The sequence below is a fragment of the Pyrgilauda ruficollis genome, unplaced genomic scaffold (assembly GCF_017590135.1).
Source record: "Pyrgilauda ruficollis isolate IOZ18807 unplaced genomic scaffold, ASM1759013v1 scaffold122, whole genome shotgun sequence".
NCBI lineage: Eukaryota > Metazoa > Chordata > Aves > Passeriformes > Passeridae > Pyrgilauda > Pyrgilauda ruficollis.
The window spans coordinates 765,663-789,259 of NW_024510544.1; the positions used below are offsets into that span (position 1 = coordinate 765,663).

The following is a 23,597-nucleotide window of genomic DNA, read 5'->3' on the forward strand; positions in this document are numbered from 1 at the left end:
GATCGGGCTCGGGCTCCCCGCGGGAGCGCCGCCGGCCGAGGGGCCGCCCGGAGGGGCCGCGGCCTCCGCCCGGAGCGCCGTGTGCCGTTCCCCCCGCCGCGGGCCGAGCCGTGCCCTCCCCAGCTCGGAGTTCGCTCTGCGGGGCCGGCAGCGCCCGGGGCCGCCGGTGCGGCACGGAGCGTCCCGGTGCCGCGCTCGAGCCGCGCTGGCACCGCGCTGGCGGCTGAAGTGATGCAGCAGAATCATTTTCCTTGAAGTCCTTGAGGCGGTGAAGTGCGGGCAGGGCGCGCGGGGTGGGTGTGGGGCTCCGGGCGCGGGCGGGCCGGCGGGTGTGGGGACACGGATGCTCCGGGGACACGGATGCTCTGGGACACGGATGCTCTGGGACACGGATGCTCCGGGGACACGGATGCTCCGGGGACACGGATGCTCCGGGGACACGGATGCTCTGGGACACGGGTGCTCTGGGACACGGATGCTCTGGGATACGGATGCTCCGGGGACACGGATGCTCCGGGGACACGGATGCTCCGGGGACACGGATGCTCTGGGACACGGGTGCTCCGGGACACACCGGCGCTGTCCGGCACCGGCAGCTGTGCCCGCTCCCCTCGCCGCCCCGGGGACGCCCGCCGCTGGTCCCCGGCCATCCGTGCTCTCCCCATCCCTCCTGACCGACCCCGCCTGGAGCTCCCCGTGCATCCTGACCCGCGCCAGTTTTATTTTCCTGCTGCATTGCTGTTGACATGGAAACCAATACCACTTTCTGTTGCAGAGAATTGGAAGCTAAAGCTACCAAAGAAGTCGAAAGAAAACTAAGCAGGTAAGAGACTCATTTAAATTCCCTCCCACAATTTGGATGGAAAGGTGGCCTAGGGCTAGGAGTAGTTGTGGGCTTTATCGGGAGCTTTAATCTCTTGTTAATTGTACGGATAAAAAAAAAAAAACCCTCTGAATTTGAAAACGTTCTCTGTTGCATAGGGAAATGTCTGCAAGTTTAGTTAATTCTGTAGACTAAACACCTTTTTAGATTTTTTTTTTTTGTTTCACAACTTCAGATGTTTAATACAGTTTCTTTAACAGGGGAGGTTTTTGAAGAGAAAAATAACTTTTCTGTACTAAGTTGTAGTACCTAGCAATACCTGAAAAATGAGTGAAGAGTTGGGATTCTTTCATACACTTCAGCCAAATATTGTTTGGAGGCAAGACAGTTGTGGCAAGAACTGGAATAAACTCCGTGTTGCCATGTAACCACTGGCTGTGCCTCTTTAGCCATGAAGAGGTAGCTGGTGAATTTCCTGTTTGCGTGCAGTTTTTAGAATGAGAACTTAACAGAATGGGCTGGGGAGTTAACTCCTTAGCTCAGGAGTTCAGTCACGTTGAAGGAAGAATTCTGTGCCATAAGGTTTTGTATTTAAGTAGCTGTTTCTTCTGCACCGTTTGGTTTTGGTCAGGTGACTTTCTCACAAGTATCTGCTCTGTGGGTTACATTCTCTGCTTTCAACTTCTGTCCTACTTCCTTTTGGGGTTCTTTTTCAGTTAGACCTTTAAAGGCCTTTTGCTAGTGATCTGTTAAAGGGATTTTCACTGGGGCCATCTGAGTATAGCTGGTAGACCCTCAGGTTTGGTGCTCTGCTTTCTTCCTCCTTTCCTGTGCCCGAGCAGTCTCCAGCTTCCAGGGTGAGCTGTGGTTGGACTGTGAAAACTGAAAACTGCTTTGCTTCCTTTTGTTTTTTTGGTAATGCACTTAACGGTGAATGATTTTTCCCACGTTGTTGTTGAAATACAGGGAATAATTGGGAACCTCTGAGGTACCTTTGGCACGTTGCTGTTAACCCATCAGCGTCCAGGCTGCAGTCGCCGTGCCAGAAGTGATTTCAGAACTGTTATTCAGAGTGACAGAGTGCTGAGTTCAGAGCACTACTTGGTGCCAGTCGTAGTAAGTCAGGAGATCTTCACATTTTTATGACCTTAGCAGAGATCTTGTCGTGCTGGCAGGCAGTGCTGAGAGTGAGAGGAAATGAAAGAAAATGACAGCACTTCCAAAATTCGGTGCTTGGAGAGTAAATTCTGCTGTGGAACGGGTCCCCATGTCTCTCTGACACAGAGGAGTGTGTTTTACTCATTTGAAAGATTCAGAACTGGTTTGAAGTTCACATTAATGCCCTGGCTGGTTTATGTTTAGCCAGGGAGCTCTTGTTGTGTGAGCACACAGCTGATAAACCATGGCATGCCTGTGCTGGATAGACCTGATTAATTGTTTTACTGGGGTAGAGCTCAGCAGATAGCCCTCGTTCTTCCCCCAGTGTCATTATTTACAGGCTTATTAAATTTGCAGTGACCTAGTCGAACTGTAAAAGAGCAAATATCCTTTCCTGGAAGGTACACAGACCTGTGCTAGAGTTTATGTTAATCTCAGATTTCACAGTGTGGATGTAGACTGTGAACTCCACGGGATGTTGGCTTTGTTTTGTGTATGTTCTGAAGTCACTTCTGGAGTTTATGCTTTTAAATTAATGGGTGGCAAATACACTTTTTAATCTTACTGGGAATATTGGCCTAGACTGTGGGTTTGTGATAGGAAAAGTATTACAGCTTTCAGTGCAGCTTGCTTATCCCATTGGGGTGATTCCTGTTTTACACTCAGGGTTAGCATTTGGCTTGTCTGGCCTTTTGGAAAGGAATCCTCATATGGTCTGTGTTCTCTCTAAAATTCATACTTGCCTGGTGCTGTGCAAATATTCCTGGCCTCAAAAATAAGCTTAGTGCATGACTTGCAGCAGTGATTGACATAAATCCATCCACACTCTGTTGTGGCATCACGTTACAAATTAAATGTCACCTGATCAGCCACAACAAGAGCTGTCTGCTGCTAACTGGGGAAATCTAAGAGTTAAACTTGGTTAAAATCAGGACTGCTAAAAATCACCATTTAGTTCTTCTGATTTAAGCAATAACTTTTCAATTCTGTTTGGTAAACAGGGCTTTCCTGCCTCATTTATGTGGAACTGAGAGAAGGTAAATATCTGAAATATGTTGACAATCATGTTCCCAAACCCAGGGGTTTGGCTGTTGCTTCACAAGCATGCAAACCATGGGGCAGAGTCTCCATTGCTTCCATTCCCCTGTGGTTCTGCCCACCTTGGTTGCAGACTGGCCATGTTTTGGGAGAGCAAGCTTCTCACCTCTAGCTTTCATCCATGTGCTCTGTAAAGTTATTACTGTACAATTGATTTTTACGCTTTCATGTAAAAATAACTGCCATATTTCTGTGATATTTTTCTTATCTGCTGCACGGAAAGCACAGAGCTGGCCCAGTGATAGAGACACATAAAGCAGGGAGAAATGTAGTTGTTTCTGTTGATGAGTAAGCATCTGATTTTCTGTTGGGTTTCTGGGGGTCTTTTTCCTGATAAGCTTCTTATGGAGAGATGTCTGCTGTGAGATGGGAAGAGTTCATTGCAGAGAAAACACTCTTTTCACGCTTTCAGGATCTCTGCAGACACTTGGGTAAAATGACACCCCCCTTGCTCCACAGACAGCTTTGGAGGCTGTGCAGGGCTGCCAGGTGGTCCCCGAGGGTCCCTTCGGTGAGTGGGGGTCGCAGCAGCCCCTGTGCAGGCCGTGCTGCCTCTGCAGCAGCAGCAGCACTGCAGCAGCCTGGAGCAGTGCTGCTGCTGGGCTCGAGCAGCTGATCGTGGAGGAGCAGTTTAATCTGCCTTCCTGGTTCCTGTTTGTCACAGGAAGATAGGGATTGTTTATGGCTGCTGCTGGACTCTCGTGTAGTTGGATGATAAACTCCTTGGGAAAGAGGTCTGTCCTTCGTCTGCTTGTGCAGCAAGGAACATCTTGGGTGAAACTCGAGGGCAGAACCAGCACAGATATTCCAGAATTGTGGTCCATTTGTAGTCCTTGTGTTTGGGAGCATCCTTCTCATTCTGTATTGGGGCAGTGGGGAAGCTGGGTGGATTCCAGGTGATGGGCAGTGCCAGACGTGGCAGGTAGAATTCTGCCCCTTCTCTTTTAGGGTGGAAATTTGACAACCTGAGGTATTTAAAAGCAAAAAAAGAAAGTAGCCGATACACATTTTCTAATTAATTATTCATTGAAGTATTTTTTTCCAGTTTTTAGCTTGGCAGCACCTCTCCTCTCTGTTAATAGCTGGGAAGAACGCACACACACACACACACGTCTGGAAATGAGTGGGTTTGTTTTGTTCTCACTGCCTGAGGCTCTCTGTGCTCCCAGGAACACTCTGGGTGGGTTCAGGTGCCAGAGCCTTTCCATCTGAGGCACTGGCAGGGTTTGTTTGGATTATTTTGTTAACTTCAAAGTACTCACGTCTGTTTCATAAACTCCGAGTGCTCCTTTGGTGTAGTGTGCTGTTTTGTGGATGGCACTGATGAAGAAATCCCATTTTAATCAAAATATGCATTTTATAATTGGCTTTTGTAGAATGCTGGTGAGTAGGAAAGCTAGCTGTTGGTTTTTACAGAACCCCCTGAAATCATGTTCGGTGGCAATTTTATGTAATTGTGTCAAAAAACTGAAAGATGAGGGAACTGGTAGGTCAGAATACAGAAGATTTGTCAGTGTCAGCAGCATTTGAAAGTCTGTGTAGAAGATCAGCTGTAAGTTGAGCACGTGGTGCTGTCTTTGCAGACTTGTTAAAGGTCTTTCAATCCCTGGTACTTACCTGTAGCTCCCTGGCAGTGCTCCACCTGTGGCACTGCAAGTTAATTTATAACTAGAAGAAGAGCAAATGGTAGAAAGGATTTTTTTTTTTAATTAATATGTCCATCACTGGAAATTTTATGAATTTTATGTTGGTTTCAGAAGCTGCTGTGTATAATAACTTGTAATTCTTCCTTGTGTGCTTGCTCCATACCTCTGTTCATCCCTCCAGTGATGGGAGCTCACCATTCTTGCAACCATCATTTCCTCAGTGTGGTGATGGAATTTAGATTTTATTGTGGCAAAACATGTTGCACTTTGATAAATTGCAACAGCAAAGATAGCAAAGCTGCACAAACATTAATTACTGCATCCTCAGCCTGTCTGCCTGGGGAAATATGGGTGAACTTGATTTTGCTCTTCTGCAAGATAAAAATAAAGGTTAACCATGTCTGTTTCAGCCCAGGTATTTTTACAATGCTAAGCTGGAGCTTTAGAAATTAAAGATTAATAGTACCCTTTTTTTTTTCAAGAAGTAAAGTAATAAGTGAAGCATGTTTTGATACAAATATTACCTGAAATGTTTGCAGTTAGAGCATGACAGCTTTTTCCACTTCAGAAGCCCAATAACAAATCAGGCCATACACAAATAAAATGCCTTGTGCTGTCTTGATAACCTGTCTTAGGAGACTAAAAAGTTTGTTTTGTTTCTCTTGGTTTTTTTTAATAGCTGAATTGAGGAAAGCATTTTAGTAGTTTGTTGGTTTTTTCCCCCTGTATACAAAGGATTGTGCTGGGGTACACAATTGGAACAAAAATTTTCTGTTAAAGAAATAACGGTAAATATTTATCTGACCCTTGGTCTGCTTAAATTTATGCAGATAACAGCAGCGTCTCCTTGCCCATCTTCAGAGCCATTAAATGTGCAGTCTCTCCTGAGATCAAGATCCATTTTCATTTTGCCTCACTTGAAAATAAAGCACCTTTCAAGTTAAGCTGTTGAAACCGGAGGCCTTTGTTCTGTCTCCGATGTGGATTTCCTATGGCCGGGGTGTTTTATTTTCCCTTGATCTAAATTGAAAAATATGGTTTGCATTTCTGCTGAGGCCATTTAACCTTGAGCGAGCTAATCCCGTTACACAGGAGGGGAAGGACGTTGGGTGTGTGATGGGAAATCAGAGTCCTGGTTGTGCATTCCCCTTTTCCTTGGCCAGGTGCTCTGGTGAGGGCTGGTGTGTGATGGGGAATCAGAGTCCTGGTTGTGCACTCCCCTTTTTTTCAGCCAGGTGCTCTGGTGAGGGTTGGTGTGTGATGGGAAATCAGAGTCCTGGTTGTGCATTCCCCTTTTTTTCGTTCAGGTGCTCTGGTGAGGGTTGGTGTGTGATGGGAAATCAGAGTCCTGGTTGTGCACTCCCCTTTTCCTCGGCCGGCACACGGACCAGCGTGCTGCTGCAGGCTCTGAGGCCACGCCAGCTCGGGGGATCAAGTCTGCCAGGGGTGGGGGAAAGCCCAGCAGAGGAACCTGCTAATTTTCTGGCTTCGTGCTGTTGGCACGAGCCCGGATTCCTGTTGGGTGTCCCCTGGAGCAGGGAGCTGTGGGTCCGGGTGGTGGATGGAGCAGCGTCAGAACTGGAGCGTGTTGTGTGTTCCAGCAGAGGCTGGAGCCACACCATCAGTCCCATCACTTGCTGGCTGTGAGAGGGCCCAGCATTTGTGTGCTGGGAAGAATAAAGGAGACTCGTGCTTCCAGCTGTCAGAAATGGAAATTCAGCTGTCCTGCACAGACTCTGGTGACTTAGGAGGCAAATGTGTATTTTTGTCTCAGGTTTAAGTTTGTGTGTGAGGATGGGGAATAGGCCTGTCTTACTTAAGGGTTAAGTTTTTAGGGAAGGGCAGGGACAGGAGGGGCTTTGCTGTTGCTGCTTAGTGGTACCAGTTGGGTTAGTTTTGCTCTGAGATTTGATGTTGTAATGGTAGTTAATACTCTTAAAAACTTACAATGAACTATAGGTGGATGGTTTTTATCTAGAGTTCTGATCCTAATCATAGAGGGAGTTTATGTCTCCTAAGTTTGCTTTGTAATCTAAAATCTGTTTGTCTTGAAAAGATAAAATTTGAATTAACACAGTGTCAGAATTTAGGAGTTCTGTTGTTCCTCTGTGACAAAAACCCAGTGATTCTGTGGTAGAATATTCCAGAGATATTGCTATGTTAGTTGTTAGCATCTGTATTCCCAAAGTGAAATGTAATTGTGTTGATGTAACTGTAGCAGGATTGATGAGGGTTTTTTTTTTTCCTGTGAAAATACTACTTTGCATTCTGCTTGCTGTTGAATGTGCTACAGCTTTCTTCTAAAAGCAGAATGATTTTTCAGTTAATGCAGTTTTGGCGTGTGACAGACTGAAATTCGTTACAGCAAACAAGTGCTGGTGGCTGCTGGGGTTGTTGGAGATGCTGTAAGTCTGCAGGCCCAGCCCAGCACGGAGTTCCCAAAGCAGAGGCTCTGCTCTGAGTGGAAGGAGCTGTGTCTGAGCTGGCATCTCCGGGAGCTCTTTCCTCTGTGCTGTTCTCCAGTTCAGTGAAACGTGCACTGTCCCAGAGGAAGCCCAGCTGAGGTCAGGATCAGCAGCATCCCTGGGGCTCCACAGCTCAGGGGGTGCCAGCGAGGGGCAGGAGTGACTCAGGTGTCACCTTTGTAGTGCACGGATGTCACTGCAGCTTAATCATTGCCTCGGATTGCACAGGGACCAGGGACTGCCCTGATGGAACTGGCCAGCTGGAATTGTTTCTCTAGGTAGCTCTGACCCCTTAGTTGTCCATGAAATCATTTTTGAGACCTAATTGTAAATGCAAGGTGGCTTTTGCAGTGAGACTGTCCTCGGTGGATCTTGCAGGCAGCTGATGGGGCTGTGATAAAATGCAAAATAGCCACATTGTGTTTGAAGGCTTGTGATTGCTCTGGCAGTGAGCAGGGGCCCTCAGAAATAACACTCCTGGCTAATTATTTTGCATACCTTAGCACATCAGAAGCCCTTCTTTCTTAAAAGAAGTAGCTGATGCTTGCTTTCTGTTATTAGAAAATCTTAAAAGCCAGAATTTGGTCAGTGGAAGCTGATGCCTGCACTGCCTTGAAAGGGACTAGAGCTGAGTTAAAAGTAGAATTAACTGGTTGTTTATATATCTAGAAAAGTAATTAAAGTTTTAGTACCTGTGGACTATCTTGTGGTCTAATACATTCAATTTGCATTGCTTCTGACAGACTATCCAAAACTGGAGGTTCATGGGTGCTTTGGGGCTAAAACAGAGCCAGCTCAGTGTTTCCAGGCAGACACAAACCTTGCAGCCACTGCTCCATACTGACATTTAGTTCTTTTTCTCCAGAAAGCTTTGGAAGCTTTGTGTTTTTGGGCAGCCCTGCTGGGCAGTGCTGCTCCTGCTCAGCTTTGAGCACAAATGGGTGTCGCTAGTGACCGTTCCAGGTTCTGCTTTCACTTTTGGTGCTTGCAGTTTTGTTTGTGGCTGGGGGATGAGGGGCACGGCCCCGCTGTGCCCGCTGTGCCCACGCTGGGCTCCTGGCAGCGGGGCACACGCACAGCCTGGGGGGCTTGGGCTGCCTGCAGGAGCCCCCCGGGCTGGCGTGTGCCAGAGCTCAGTCCCAGCAGCTCAGCAGAGGTTAAATAACATCTGAACTTGCCGGCTTTTGAACCAAATTCGAGTCTAAGTCTTTGGAAGAAAGAGCTCCTTACGTGTAGCTTGCCACCACTTCTGCACTTGAAGTCCTGTCACTGGTGGCTTGCCCTGACAGTGACAGTCCCTGTAGAAACAGGATCCAATTAGAGGCAAAATTCCCCAGTTCCTCTATGTCACTGTGAAATAATTGTTCTAAAATGAATCTAAGTGTGTACAGATTGTATTTTGGGAGAGTTAATTACAAACTGTGTGGTTCAGGGATTTAGTGCAAGAAGAGGAAGAACAGTTGATGGAAGAAAGGAAAAAGAGAAAAGAAGACAAGAAGAAGAAGGAAGCTGCTCAAAAAAAGGTATGTGGAGCACTGAGAATAAACCCCTGTGCTTGTCTTATTTCATCACTAGTAAAAACTAGTGTTTTCTTATTAATGTAATGGTTTAAATTTAGCTGTACTGTCAGTTATTTTGAGATAACTGACATATTGAACACTGTAATTGGCTCTGTGTAGTTTCTTAGAAAGCTAAATTTTCATCTGGGACGACCCTTCTTTTTCCTGATGATCAGCTGAGGCAGTCTCAGGTTTGAAGCACCTCAGTGTTAGTGTATTTACTAGTAGAATAAGAAAGTGCCATTTTAAGGCAGTGGCTTTCAGCTGCATCCTTATTTTAATGTATCTTCTTATTGTTCAGTATGGAAACATGCTATGAGAGAATTTATGGTAGGGAATAAAAATTTCATAAAAAAGAAAATATTGGCAGCAAAGATGTTTAGGAGTGGAAATGTCACAGAAATGCTTGTAAATACTTCAGAGTCCCTGTTTACTGACAAGATCCTCATCATGGCCATTGATTCTAAATATTGACCCTGAGCTTGAGAGGAGCAGGTAAATGCAGTTTTTAACCATGTCCATTTCAGAGGAGCAGAGTGAGCCTGCTCAGCAGTTCTGGTTGCACTGCCTGATGCTGGCTGTGGCTCCAGGAACAGACTGGTTTGGTTTCCAGCCACAGCCTTGCCAGCAAAACCTCCCAGGCCCTGATGGGGTCTGCAGGAGCCCAGCCTGAACTCGTTCATTGTGCTCTCTTGGGCACCAGCACCTTGGCACACAGGGCAGCCAGCAGCCCTCCAGGATCTCTTCAGGTGCTGTAGGTCATCAGAAACAGCAAAAAGTGTTCTGAAAAGTTCTGAGTTCACTTTCTCCATCCGTGGGCCAGAGCCAGGCTGAGGAGCTGGGTCACAGCTGGGCAGGGGCAGAGTACAAACTCTGCAGAGGAAGCTCTGAGTGTGCACAGGCCAGGCGTTTTATCCTGTGATAAACTTTTATTCAAATGGATCTCTCATCTGGGCCGTGTTGCAGGTGTAAGCCAGTGAATCTTGCAAATGAAAGACTTGAAGCTTTGGCATTTGCTCACTTATTCTTTTCCATTTCCAGGTCACTCCCCCTTCCCTGCCCTGTTCTGCAATAAAAGTGGCAGCAGCTCTTTGCTTCCAGGCACAGTTTTTAACTCACTTAAAACATCTTAATTTGCAAGTTTAATTTGGTCTGTTTCATGTAGTTATCTTTCAAATTAATTTTGTCTTCTATAACATTTAAACAGCTTTTTAAACATAAGGAATAATAGGCCTGGGTTGGTTAGAGAGAGGCTTCTGAAGTAGATAATTAAATAACTTGAAACCATTTAAAAAGAGGAAAGTCAAAAGCTAATGTTGCTTTATGAAGTGGTATGTGTACATGTGGTTTCTCTCTTATCTGCACAAATCACTGACACTTCTTTTTTCTTGTTCTAGGCCATTGAACAAAAAATCAAAGGTAAGTTACTTTACAGTTAGTTCTACTCTGTGTATTATTTCTGGGGTTTTAAATATGTTTAATCAAATGTTTCACCTGAAATCTCCTCCCAAAAGTGACAGATGGGACCCTTGAGACTTCAGCTGCACTTTTTCAAAGTGATCACAAAAGCCTAGAAGAGTATCAGCAAAGGGTTTATCCAGGGATTGGAGTGCTGCTCTTCCTGGTTTCCATTCTTCCTTACTTACAGAGCACCAGGCATAGACATAATACCTGAAGTTCCTTCCTTGCTTTTTCTCTTCCCCTTTCTTGCTTCATCTGAAAAGTGAACCAACACTTCAGAAAACTGTGTATGGAATGGATCTGTTTGAAGCTTAATTGACACATATTCTAAGTGCAGCTGGGGTTGGGAACACGTGATGGACAAGTAATTAATGTGTCCAGTTTTAACTGCTGCCTGTGGAGGGCTCAGCCTGCAGGGTGACCAGGATGCTGGTACCCAAAAGCTGTCATGGCAGGTGGGAGCACTGTGGTTTTCTGCCTGTCTGTGGGCTTTGTATGGATCTCCATCCCAGCCACCTTCTACAAAGGGGAAAAAGATTCTTTTCTCTTTCTCTTGAGCTGTGCTCCTCAGCTGTTCTTTGGGAAGTGCACAGTAGCTGCTGAGGTGGCCATGAGGAGTGCTTGCTGAAGCCCTGTTTTTTCTGGGAACACTGGTTTAACTTAACACTTCCTGGGGCAGTGGCAGATGCTCCAGTCCTGCTTAGCAGAGATGGAATTCCTGCTGGAAAAAGCAGAAAGGGCTGGCAGAGGACACAAGTGCCATTGCCAGGGCGGTGGCTGAGGGATGACCCAGCTGGGGTGTGCCGGGAGGGGAGCAGGCACTGCCCCGCTGCTCTGCAGCACTGCTCCCAGCTCTCAGGACACACTCAGAGCTGGTCTGGCATTTCCAGGTGTGCTCTGCTGGGTGTGCTCACATGGGAGGAGCAGCTGGATTGAGGAGGAGCGGTGGGGTTTTGGTGTGGGAGGAGGAGGGGAGGCAGAGAGGGCAGCCGTGCTGCTGGGCATCTGTCCTGCCTGCTGCCCGGGAGGCTGGAGGCTTGGTTTGGAAAAAGGGATTGCTGGAGGCAGAGGGAGCTGCAGGAGGGAGTGCAGCACTGCTGGAGCCACTGGCAGTGATGGAAGCTGCTGTGTGTGTCCCCCCATCCTCTGAGCTGCATCTGGCTGAGCAGGGATCCCCCCCTGTGGCCACTGAAACCCACTGGGAGTTCCAGGTTTGTCTTTGGGCACAGGACAGCAATTTAAAATAAAATAAATTAAATTGAATTGTTGGAAGGCTGTTATAGTTAATAAATATTCTTCATTTGTTTTTTAGCATGCCCTTTTTGAAGCAGTGCATGGAATTGTGTTTGAATACAGGCTAAGGGTTGGTTTTCTTCTGTACACTCCTGCCATAAGGCTTCCAGGATAATAGACCAGATTTAAAGAACTATGAAAATGTCTGGGTTTATTCTGAGGTGATAAAACATGTCTGACAAGACAGTGAAGAAGGAAGGTGCTGGGGTACTTTGCTGTATGACAGTGAGCACTTGGTGTGCCCATTTGACCCGTGTGCTTGGGCTGCACTGGCACCACATCAGGGCCAAGGCTGCACGAGCAAATGGCTAAAAATAGCATGAACCAGGAGGGCAGGAATTCTGCCTGGGAGGCTACCCAGGGGAATGTTCACGTGGAGTGAAAATGTCTTTCTTCTGAAGGACAAAGTAATTAAAATTTTTTATTATTATTTTTTTTCTGCTTTGAGGCTTAGCATTCACTGATGGAAGTGTTAAGTTCCAACTTAATTATGGTATTATTTAAAGGGTATTTTATAAAGTTCAGCAGGAATTTAGAGTTGTCAGAGAAACATAAACTGGCAGTGCTGTAGAAGAAAAGGCATCATGAGATGCAGATACACAACTTTTTGCTACAGTTTCTATAGGAACAAAATCCAAAGCCTGTGTTGCACATGGCTCTTGCCTTGTTTCACCAGTTTTGCCTCCTTGTGTTCAGGATGCAAATTAATGTTTCATTAGTTTCCAAGTTTCCATCACGTTAATGTCTTAAATAATTTATTCTGTGCATGAGCTGAAGATAAAATACAAGAGTATAGGATCTCTAAATAATTCAGAATTATGTGCCTCTTTCAGAAAAGAAGCTGGTTAAGTGCTGGGGGTAGGAAGGGAGGGTATTTCTTGGTTTTAAGTGTAGTTTGGACAGCTCCAAACTGTTGTTTTAGCCAAGGAAGAAATTGCTGTTGTACCAGCTGAAGCAGCTCCCAGTGTTCATGTAAAATGACAAGAACCTTCCAAGGAAGTTCGTGGAGCTGGGGGTTTTCCTGTTCAGAACTGGGAATTAAAGTAATGAGAAAGATGCTAACAACTCTGGTACCAGCAGCATTTTAATACCATAATACTGCAGTTAAAAATGCACGTATGGCATTCCTGCAGGTTTCAGGGGGTCTGACCTGCCTGGTTTGATCCAGCTGGTGTTACTAAAGGAGGGAAGAGAGGTTGGGATAGTTGGAGGCGAGCCTAGTAGTTAGTTGCTAAGTGGAAAGTTTATCTGTTTGTGCAGCAGCTGGCACATCATGTGCCTCCCCAGTTCTTCTGTACCAGCTACTCTAGGAAAAAATAAGTATAACTTGAGTTGCTATCTGTTGAAAATACTGTACAATTGTCAGTTGTGGTGTTCCCTCTAGCAGGGCAGAATATGTCCTTCTGCTGGGTTCGGAGTCAGAGCTGTCAGACAGGTCAGTCCTTTATCCCAAATTTCCTGGTGCAGAGCCCTGCAGGCAGCCGAGCTCCCCGGGCAGTGCTGCTGGGGGAAAGGGTTCAGGAGCAGCTTGGGCTGGGCTCAGAGACAGACAGGTCAGTCCTTTATCCCAAATTTCCTGGTGCAGAGCCCTGCAGGCAGCCGAGCTCCCCGGGCAGTGCTGCTGAGCCCGGCTGGGGAAAGGGTTCAGGAGCAGCTGGGGCTGGGCTCTGCGTGTGCTCCAGGGCTGAAGTGCCCTTTGCTCAGAGCTGGATGTGTCCGTGGGCAGGGGTGGATGGGCAGTGCCCAGCGCTGCGCTGGCTCTGGCTGCGGGGGCTCGGGCAGCACCATGGGCTGGCACAGCCCGGCTGTGGCTGCAGCCCAGAAAGTGCCACTTTCATCGCAGAGCAGAGTCAACTGAATTGCCCACTGAAACGGAAAGTGCTCTAAAAATAGCTGGGTGTGGAATTGAAATCTTTGACTCATATTTCCCACCTTGGAAACTTCTTACGCTTGTTCTTGTCGGCGAAGCGGAATGGCCCGGCTGCACAAACCCTGCTGGCTTTTGTCGGGGTTTTCGCCTGCCTGACCGTGCTTTTCCTGATTGGAAAAGCTCTCCTGCTAGCTGTTAAATCTTGGGGGTGCCTGGAAGAACGCAGGGGATGGGCCTGTGGCCGCCAGCTCCGCGGGAAGGGCGCGCTCACCTCCGTGCGGATCTGCAGGGGTTAAAGCCTTGGCAAACACGAGATATTTTCCAGAGCAGCTCCGAGCTCACAGCTGCGGCCATTTTTCCACCACGAAAATTCTAGCACTACATCTTAGGTGTGTCAGCCTGGAAGGCAGACGTGCTCCGCTTGCCCTTCAGCGCCGCAGCCGTGCCAGCCATGCGGGGCGAGCCGCAGCGGGCGCTTTTCGGGGGGCAGCTCCAGCTGCAGCTCCAGCTGCAGCTCCCGGGGGAAGCAGCGGTTCCCTGCCAGCCTGGCGCTGCTCTTTGTGCGGGGCAGCAGAGCAGCTGATCTCTCCGCGCCGCTTTTGCGCCAGGCAGGAGCTGTTTTCCATCTGCATTAAAGTTACTCAAGCAGCTGCCATTTTTTTTATTGGAGGGGGAGTGCGAGTCCCTGGGCCCCTGCTCCAGGAGGAGTTGGCAGGCAGCTCCTGGAGCAGTAAAATGACACCATGCTTCTCCTCCATTTTCTAATGAAATCTGCAGAGTGGGAAAGCAACACAAGTTGGAAGCGTCTTTCTTTGGAATCTCTCTGTAAACTGTAACTCCACCATCCCCTGCTCTGAGGGTGTGCAGCAGGTTTGTTCTTTATGAAAATCTGTCATTTTTTAATACTGGTTTCTGTAAACTTGCTGTTGCTAGTCAATTAGCTGTGGTAAACTGTAAGTCTGTTAATACTATCTTTCTGCCTTAATGCAATTCAAAATAAAATGCTGGTGTGTAGAACAAACTTTTATTAACAAGCAACTGGTCTAGAGCAAATTAAAATATTAAGGTAATGATTTAGGGGTGCTGGAATTCATAGTAGCCATATTGGAATATTAATGTGTTATTTAGCCTTCTGAGAAGTTCTGGAGCAGAAAATGTTGGACAGGGGGAATTTTATAGCTTAAAACTTACTCTGTGCTTCTGAGGGAAGCCAAGGCAAGGGAATTCTGTTGCACTTTGGATAATTTCAGTTGAAAATTAGCATATAATTGTGGACTCTCTATATTCTGTAGCCTAGCCCTGGGACCTGGCAAATGTGTTATACAATTTGCTGCTGTCGTAGTAGATAGAATTGCCGTGTTTGCTAAGGAAACAAATGCTTAGAATATATGTGAAATATAATATTCATAAGCTGTTGGAGAAGTGCTGCTGGTGCTGTGCCTTAGGGCTGGCTGGGCAGCGAGTACCTTGTTTATTTGTTGCTCTCCTTGATAGTCAGAAGTGATTGGAGTTCCTGCAGCTCTGTTGGGGTCTGTTGTAACACACTTGGTGTTAAAGCGGCTTTGATTGGGAAAGTGAAGTGTTAGGGGTGCCCTGGGCATGCTGCTGGCAGCTCTGCCTGGGTGCCCGGGGGATGTCACATGGAAATGATTTCACTTTCCCCGAGCAGCAGCGGTGCAGGAGAGTGGCTCAGTGTTGCGGGGTGCTGGATGTTGTCTCAAAGTCTGCTCAAGGCAGGGTGTTTGTGTTTTCTGCTCAAGGTGGCAGTGGAAGGAGAGGAGCTGGAGCAGCGTGTGTGTCCCTGCCTGGGGCCGTGGCCAGGACTGCTCTGGGGCTGCAGGAGGGTTGCTGTGTGCCCCTGGGCTCAGCTCAGCTCAGCTCAGCTGGACTGTGCTCCGGGCTGTGGAGGCTCATCCTTGGAGTCAGCCGGGGCAGGGGCACAGGGGGAGCACCAGAGGTTGTGCTTTGGCCACTGCTTGCACAGGTTGTGGAGTGTGCACAAATGTGCTTTAATTTCAGGGCTGGTTGCAGTAGCTGGACCGCAGAAAAGTGCAAAGTCCTTCTGCGTGCAATTGTCAACAAATTCTCAGCAATTTGCTTAAATAGCACCTCTCCCCCCTTCAGGGCTTAGTCACTCTCAGTTACTTTATTTATAATGGAAGAAATTTTAGAAGCACCAAATGAAATAGATTTGTTTAATGTTATTTCCTACTTGTGAAGTTCAGTTTTGAACCAGAAGTCAGAATCACAATTTGTTGTCTCATCATGTGCATCAAAATATTTTGCAAGGAATCAGTTGCCTTCCCTTCATATAGGCAACAGCTTAAACTGGGGAAATCTGAAGTGGTGGTTGTGATCTTTATCAGCTTCCCAGTTTATCTAATAGCCTTTCAATACATTCTATTCCCTGTGCTCTGTACAGTAAGTCGAGTTGTGTCCTGGCCCTTCCTGTCCTCAGTTCTGTCCCTCTCCAGTCAGCTGTGCACTGGGAGAGCTGGGTCCCTGCTGGGGAGCTGGGGCCCTGGGAGGGGCAGCTGAAGGTGGGTGTCCTCACCCCGAGACTTCTGCCCGCCCTTTTGTCAAACAAGGAATCTCCAAAGTTTTTATTCTCTGCTTCCCTTAAGCAGCCAAAATACAATATTCCATTAAAACACAACTCACATGCTGATTCTTCAGTGGCTTTTTATTCTAAAGGCTTATATTTCGTGTTTTTCAGAATATGTAAAGTAGAAATAAACAGAGATTATATCATAAGTAGCACTGACAACATTCAAATTGATTCCTTAAACAAAAAGCTCGAGTTTGTTTTTATTTTTTGTTGTATTCCCATGACTCGGTTCCTGAAAGTGAATGATAAAATGGTCTTTAAGCATATTTAAAAGGTTTTAAAAGCCCCTGAAAACTACATTCTCAGTCATGTAGTAGCATAATTTCTGGTGCTGAGGGAGGTCGTGGTCGAGTATTGAGGTATCTTGGGAAGTTGCACAATAAATATTGACACTTAATGCATATCTCACCCAAGGAATTAACATATCAGCGCAGTGAGGGCCAGGGCTGAGCTGCAGCTGGAGGGGTGGCAGCAGCAGCAGTGCCTCCCCAGGAGCTCAGAGTGCCCTCCTGCCTGCTGAGCTGCCTGCCCTGCCCGCAGCTGGGCTCTGGGTTTGGTGTGCTGCCTCTGCCCATGCTGTGACCTTCCCCTCGCCCTGCCGGGGCCGTGCTGCTGGCACTGGGGTCATTTGGAGCTGCACTTGCACATTTGGCATTTCCCAGTGCCAGCACTGCCCTGCCAGGCTGGGTCCCCGTGCTGGCAGCCCTTCCTGCTGGCAGCAGGCACCTGAGCCCATGGATGTATGTCCCTCTGCATGGTGTCCCTCTGAGCAGCATGTCCTGTGGGTCCTGTTTGCCCCTTGTTCTTTTGGGGCCAGGCCAGAACAGCTTTCTATGTGTAGTACTTATATATAACTTAATACTTAAGTTATACTTCTATATGTAATACTTAAGTGGGAAACTGAATTTTTCAATACTTAAACATTTTCTAAGAAAAGGTTCAATTCTGAAATAAACTGTGTTGTGCTGATTTGTCAGTACAAGCTGTAGAAAGCTGGTTAGCAGCATCTTGTAACTGAGATAACTTGGTTAGGAGTGACAGCAAGGCATATTCCTGCTCCCAGGGCTGTGTGTCACTGAGGGATAGCAGAGCTTTTCCTCAGGGATGAGTTACAGCTTGAACCAGCAGAAACGCTGCCATTACCTCATAAATAAACACCTCTCATAATACTGACTTAGTCTTCAATTTTTGAAGTTGCTGTTCACATGAATAACTTTGTCCCACTTTCTTTTTCCTGGGGGTGGGGGCAGTGCCAGAACAAACCAAGACCAGTGTAAGCCAGCCCCAGCCTGTCACCTCCAACGGCACTTCCACAGGAACCAGCACTCCTAATAATGCCAAGCGGGCCCCAGCCAGCAGCCAGCAGCAGCCCTCGCCTCGGTACCCTCCCCGGGAAGTACCACCGCGATTCCGGCACCAGGAACAGAAACAGCTTCTGAAGCGCGGGCAGCAGTTACCTGGGATAGCTGCCAACCTGGGATCCGCCCCCAAGGTGCTGAACGGCCAGCCAGGAGGCAGCGCTGGCACCAGCAACCAGCCCGTGAGCAACGGAGAAGTGCCCAACAGCAGCAAAAAACAGCCAGGTGAGGGCAGCTGCCTTGCTTTGCTTGAGGTGGAGGCGACTCGCTTCAATTCAGATTTCGGGGGAGTGTTTCAGCCAGCATTGCTGGAACTTGCACATGTGAGGAGATGCTTTCCTGGGTCAGAGCTTGGTATGAGTGTTGCAGCGTGGTTTTGCCTCTCTGGGCAGGTTGCACACTGCAGCTTCAGCCCCTGGCTGGGTGCTGGCAGCAGTGAGTGGCAGACACGGCAGGGTTGGAGCAGGTGGTGCTTCCAGTGTGACCTCTGCTGTGCTGCACATTCCCAGTCTTTGTCCTCAGCATTATCCCAGCAGGGCCGTGGTACAGAGCACCTCTGGCGTGCCCAGTTTTGGTAGAACATCCCAGAAAAAAAGGTCTTTAGACACATCCCAGAGATGGGCTGGTCCCACAGCCTGGGCAGCAGGGGAGGGGGCATTCTGCCCCACTCAGGTGAGACCCCACCTGCAGAGCTGGGCCAGCACAGGGAGGGCATGGAGCTGCTGGACCAGCCCAGGGAGGCACCAGAGGGATGGAGCAGCTCTGCTGGGAGGGAAGGCTGGGGGAGCTGGGATTGTTCAGCCTGGAGAAGAGACCAGGGATGACCTGGTGTTGGCCTTCCAGTCCCTGAAGGGAGCCTACAGGAAGGATGGAGAGAGACTGTTCACAAGGGATGGAGGGACAGGACACAGGGAGTGGCTGCCCCTGCCAGAGGGCAGGGATAGGTGGGATATTGGGAATTAGGAATTGTTCCCTGTAGGGTGAGCAGCCCTGGCACAGGTGCCCAGAGCAGCTGGGGCTGCCCCTGGATCCCTGGCAGTGCCCAGGCCAGGTTGGACACTGGGGCTGGAGCAGCCTGGGGCAGTGGGAGGTGTCCCTGCCATGGCAGTGGAACTGAGTGGTCTGCAGAGCTCCTTCCAGCACATTTCTTTATGTGATTAACAGCACCTTGAGACTTGGCTTTCATTTTTAACTTCATACCTGGAGGTCCAGCCAGGGTACAGCTTGTTCAGGGTATCAGAATTGTCTTTGATTGTCAGGTCAGAGTTTTTCTCCATTTTTTCGCCTGAAGCTTGGTTGTAATTACAGAATGGATCCACTTTTACCTTTACTGTTATTTAAGTTCAATCATCTTTTGTTATTTTGGTTTGTTATGCATTTTTTCAAATAGCCTTTTAAGTCAGGTGAACTTGCCTGTTCATGTGTAGGATGTGTGTTCAGTGACTGCACTAACATGCAGCTCAGTTAATTTTACAGGACATTAATGTAATTTATTTTTGTCTGGAAAAAAGTAACTTTCTGTGAGGGATCTAGTTTCTCAAAGGGATTTGGTATTAAAGCATGCCAATGCTTAATACTTTCTTATTTTTATACTTGTATTTATATTTTGATGTGCAGGCAGCAGTGATGATGTAACTTTTTCCCACAAATAGTTATTCTGTGACTTTACTGAATTCCCAGTGTTTCTCAAAATCAGTGTTTTATGGACTATAAAGGGCGTGACTCTCAGCCCCTTTAGCAAAAAAGAAAAGAAAAAAAGGATAAAACCCTGAAAATAGCCTTGATATTTCAAGTTTGAGTTAAACTTTGGGCTGTTCTGATTACTGCAGTTATCTGAAAAATGAAAGTAGACAAAGCACTGGAAGCCGTTTATCCATGAGTCCTTGAGGAATGTTTCCCACATTATTTTTTATACTTTCCAGTATATTTCTGTAACATATTGATAGCACTCTTTACCACTGCAGCAGGTAATTTTTAAGTAGCTTATTTTCTTTGCTTCGCCTGTATGATGTTTAAAGTTACCTTTCATTAAGGTGAAACTTTTCCTGCAGCATGCATACTCTACTGGTCAAGCTGTGTAGCAAGGTAATTTAAATAAGAGTGGTGATTTAAATAAAAATTCACACGTAAACTAATTTGAGAAGTACTACTGCTTGCACAGCCTGATTAGTGTCCCAGTTGTATCCAGAGGATTTGTGTGCTGTTCTCTGTTAGTTGTGTGAACACCAGCCCAGTGTTTAATTGGCTGGATTCCCATTTTGTGCGGCGTTTGTCCCAGGTTTGCTCACTTTGCGTGGTTTTGTCGGGCTGGGCAGTGCCAGGGGTGCCAGGGCTGCCCTGGGCAGTCCCCTGGTGCTTTGGGTGCGTGAGGCTCAGGGTCCTGCAGGGTCAGAGGGCTCGGCCACATCGCTCTGTCGCCTTAGCAAGGTCTGTGTTGGCTGCAGCTCCTGCCAGAGCTCTGCTCCTGGTGTCCCTGTGTCCCAGCAGAGCTCAGAGCTGCCACCCGAGGCTGGCACTCAGCTCTGCTCTCTTGGTGCCATGCGTGTGCCTGGGAGGTCTCCTTCCCTGGAGAAACCAGGAATAACAGCCGGCAATAATAACCTTGGATGCGTTGTCATGTTCCTTCCTAAACTCAGACAGAGGCAAATGATTTTTCTGTGCTGGGTTTCTGTGCCGGTTTCAAGCTCTGCTCTGGCGCTGGTGAGCTGCCCCATCCAGCAGGGCTGGTGTCTTCTGACACCTTTGTATCTGAAAGGAAATGCTGTTGTCATTTGCCTGTCTCAGTTCCACTCACTCTCCCCACTTCCTCTTCCAGCCTCCCCCAGAAACTCCAGGTACTCTCTGTTCCCTCTGGAGTCCAAAATCTGGTGACATGTGATCTGTAGGTCGCTTGCATAGACAGGATATCCATGGATAAACCAGTGGCTCCTGGGACTGATCTGTATTTTAGGGCTAAAAGAAAAACTGTGGCTTCAAGTGTTGAAGTCAGAATTGCTGGAGTTGGGAATGGCTGTGGGTTTGTGTGTAATTCCTGAAAGGATCTCTCCCCAGTTCCAGCTGTGGTTTGGCAGGTGCTTTGTAAAAGCCAGGTGATGCAGGCAGATACTGCTGAATGTAAAGTCTTTAATTGCCCTGAGCACACTAAGATTTTAAGTCATTGGTGTTGGATAATTTTTTAATTATATCAGTGGTCTAAACCCCATCTCTTTACTTGTGTTTTGTGTGAACAGTTGTCTCCTGTTTGGAAAATCACCGTGCTTTGTCCAGAAGTAAAGCTGAAGAAGGGATAGGCCTGTGGGCTGGGTTTTTCCTGCTGTTCTTAGGACACTTGGCATGCTCTTTTAGTAGAGACACATAAATGAAGCTCATGGCTTGTAGTGTTCCTGAAACAGATCCAGGCCAGTGCCAAGATGGTTATTTTTAGAAGTCTCCCTAAGCAGCTCTTTATCAGGACACTTTCATTCCCAGTTTAGTTGTTGTCTTCACTGACATGCCCCCTGTGCAAACTTCTCATGAAGGGCAGGGTTGATTGCTGCCCTGGTGTTTGCTCACCTCTGCTCTGGAACACCTTGGGATAACCAGCTGGTTGTTCCATGATCATGAACTGAATTATTTCCAGCAGTATCTGCTTTGACTGTGGCCAGAGCAGAGCAGGACTGAGCTCCTGGCAGGGCTCCAGTGTGCATTCCTCCCGTCTGCCTTTGTCCTGGTGCATCTCACAGCAGAGCCACAGAGTTGTGTCCCAGCCAGAGCCCTTGGGAGCAAAAGGTGCCTCCAATAACCTGGGGATGGTTCTCAGCTCCTGGAGGGGTCAGGGAAGGAGGGAGCAGTTGGGATTTGCAGTTAGTAGTGATGAAGGGTGCAGTCCTTTGGGGAACGTTGCCTTCAGTGTGAGAGTGACGGTCTCCAGTGTAAAATGAGTGGGTTTGAAAGATGGAGTTAGATTCTGCCGGGTGCCTGTGTGGCACAGGGGAGGAGCAGGCTGTGGAAGGGGGCGGATGAAGGGTTGTTGTGCATGTGCTTAGAGCCATCCTCAGACGTTGCTGTTTGCTCAGGCAGGCAGCAGAGTCCGGACTTGGAGGTGGAGCAAATGTGCTGTTCGGAGCAGGGACAGGAACTTGCTGAAGTTTCAGGGCTGAAAACTTCACTGCTTCACTGCTCAGCTTCTCAGTCAGTAGAGTCCGAAATGAACTGGTTTTGGTTTCACTGACTGTATCCTCTTTTTTGTATAAATCAAACTTTTAAGAACACGTTGAATGGGTTCATTAAATGCCAAATGTGTAACAAGTAGGTTGTAATTGAAATGTGTCACAAAAGCAGCAGAATTGCTAATGTCCCCAGGCTGAGTTTGTTGCCATGTCCCTGCTCCCTGTGTGGGGAACGTGATTCAGAGCAGACAGACTGAGCTGGCTCTGAGAGAAACCTGTCCTGGAGAAGGGGTCTAAGGACTGGCTTTACAGCAGTGAGTGCTTTGGGGGCTGTTCTCTCATTTGCTGAAGTAACACTTCTGTGATTTTCTTGCTTTTTTTTGTAGGCATGCCTCCCATTCGGGACTTGGTGAGCCACTCCCCTAACCAGTCAGGTTAGCTACTTCCATCTCACCTGCTTTTGCACTACGTGTTTGTGGTGGTTACGTGTTTCACACAATTCTGATTTTTTAGTTTTTATTTTTATTCTTTGGCTTATGCTTTTCATTGGCATGGGTGTGTGAATGATTGCAGTATGCTTTCTCTGTGCCATTGCATACTAATTTGGTTTAACATTTTTAATTTTCTAATTAAGTCAGAATTCATGCTAAGAGTTTTTGTCACCTTAGCTTTAAGATACTGGTTTTTTGGGTTTTTTTGTTTGTGCTTCCATGCTGACCTGCCTCTTATGGTATTGAATAAACTGTGCAAGCTTGTGCTTCCCATCAGAGACGTGTCACACTGTGGAGGAAATCATGTCTTGATCGTTTGCTAAAAGCTCAGGACTGTATTTACTGAAATGCATTTGTTCATGAGGCCCAGAGGTGCAGTGCTTGGCAAGGTATGGTATTGACATTCTGGGGGTGCCAGCTGTGCTGGAGCAGGAAAAGGAGGCAGAGGGTGCAAGATTCAGGTAGTTCTTAATTTACGCTTCTCAGTCCTGTTTATTTTAGCCCATGTGATGACAAACTGCTTTTTAAAATACATGCAGTTTTTTGCAAATGTTTCCTGCAGGATAACACATAGCTGGAAAGCAATCTTAGCAGATTACAGAATTTTAAGAAACTTGGGTTTGTATAAATGTTTTTTTGTCAAGGATTTAAGCAGCAAAAGTTCAGTTACAACTTTAAATAGTTTTGGGAAGAAAAGCAGGAGTAGGCTGTTCTGGCTCCCTGTGCTGTGCACCAAATGCAGGCTGTTGTCACATGTCATGTTTCAGTTTTGAGGGTGTTCTGTGGTCTCTGCCAGATACAAAAAGTCAGAGCTGGTCAGTGTTTGTATCCTTAGTCTCTGAAGTTCACGAGCTGGGGAGGTTCAGGTAGGAATGTTCCAGAGCAGTGGCTCGTGCTAGACATCACTAACACGTTTATGTCCAGGAGAAAGACTGTTGGTGTAAGTAGTTGTGTATTTAATGGAGAAATTCAGCTGAGTGGAGGTTAATCACTGCGTGCTGACTGGGGATGGGCTCTGCACAAACTGTGACACAGCTAAACTAGGGTAACAGAGCTGGAATAAATGCAACCTTTCTTTTAGAGTTGGTTTTACCATTTCCCTCTGACTTGTAGTCCTAACCTGTATCTCTCAGTGCTGAATTCAGGCTGTTTGCCATCTGTGGGCCCATTTGTGTTGCTTTAAAAAGGATGCTGTTCCTGGGATGGAGTTTGTGTGATCAGGATCTTGTTCTGTGCCGTTGGTTCTCTCACTCCTGCGAGTGCACACAGCTCTTTGATCAGTCCCTTAGTGCAGGACAAATGTCCTTTTTTAAAATACGAGGTGAGAGCTGGAGCCTTGAAGTTTGTAGGGCAGTTGTTCAGCCACGCCAGTGTCCTTGTGGTGCCACACGAATGGGCAGGCTCTGGGCTGTGCTCAGCTGAGTCCCGGCTCTCCCAAGGGTGCTGCTGGTGGCTCTGCAGCACTGTGCAGCTGCCACACACCATCACAGCACTCTGGGTGCCTGCCGAGGGCTCTGCCACTCCTCCTGGTGCAAGCTGCTGAGCCCATCCTTGTTCCTCACCTTGATGTCCCGCAGGAGCTGAGCTGAGAGCCAGGGGCTCGGGAGCAGTGGGTGATC

The 23,597-nt window shown here is 47.5% G+C and overlaps 1 protein-coding gene across 5 annotated transcripts in view; it reads left to right on the forward strand.

Moving 5' to 3' along the window:
* TNRC6A (trinucleotide repeat containing adaptor 6A) overlaps positions 1-23,597 on the forward strand; it is a 44,011-nt gene that overhangs the window by 274 nt on the left and 20,140 nt on the right. The window contains exons 2-7 of one of the 5 annotated variants that reach the window (XM_041490278.1): positions 776-823; positions 2,983-3,018; positions 8,623-8,713; positions 10,147-10,168; positions 17,232-17,564; positions 21,874-21,921. In XM_041490278.1, the coding sequence (XP_041346212.1) occupies positions 776-823; positions 2,983-3,018; positions 8,623-8,713; positions 10,147-10,168; positions 17,232-17,564; positions 21,874-21,921 (578 nt within the window). Of the gene's footprint in view, positions 1-379; positions 824-2,982; positions 3,019-8,622; positions 8,714-10,146; positions 10,169-17,231; positions 17,565-21,873; positions 21,922-23,597 lie in introns of those variants that run through there. The other 4 variants (XM_041490280.1, XM_041490279.1, XM_041490282.1 and 1 more) reach the window with 4 other exon arrangements.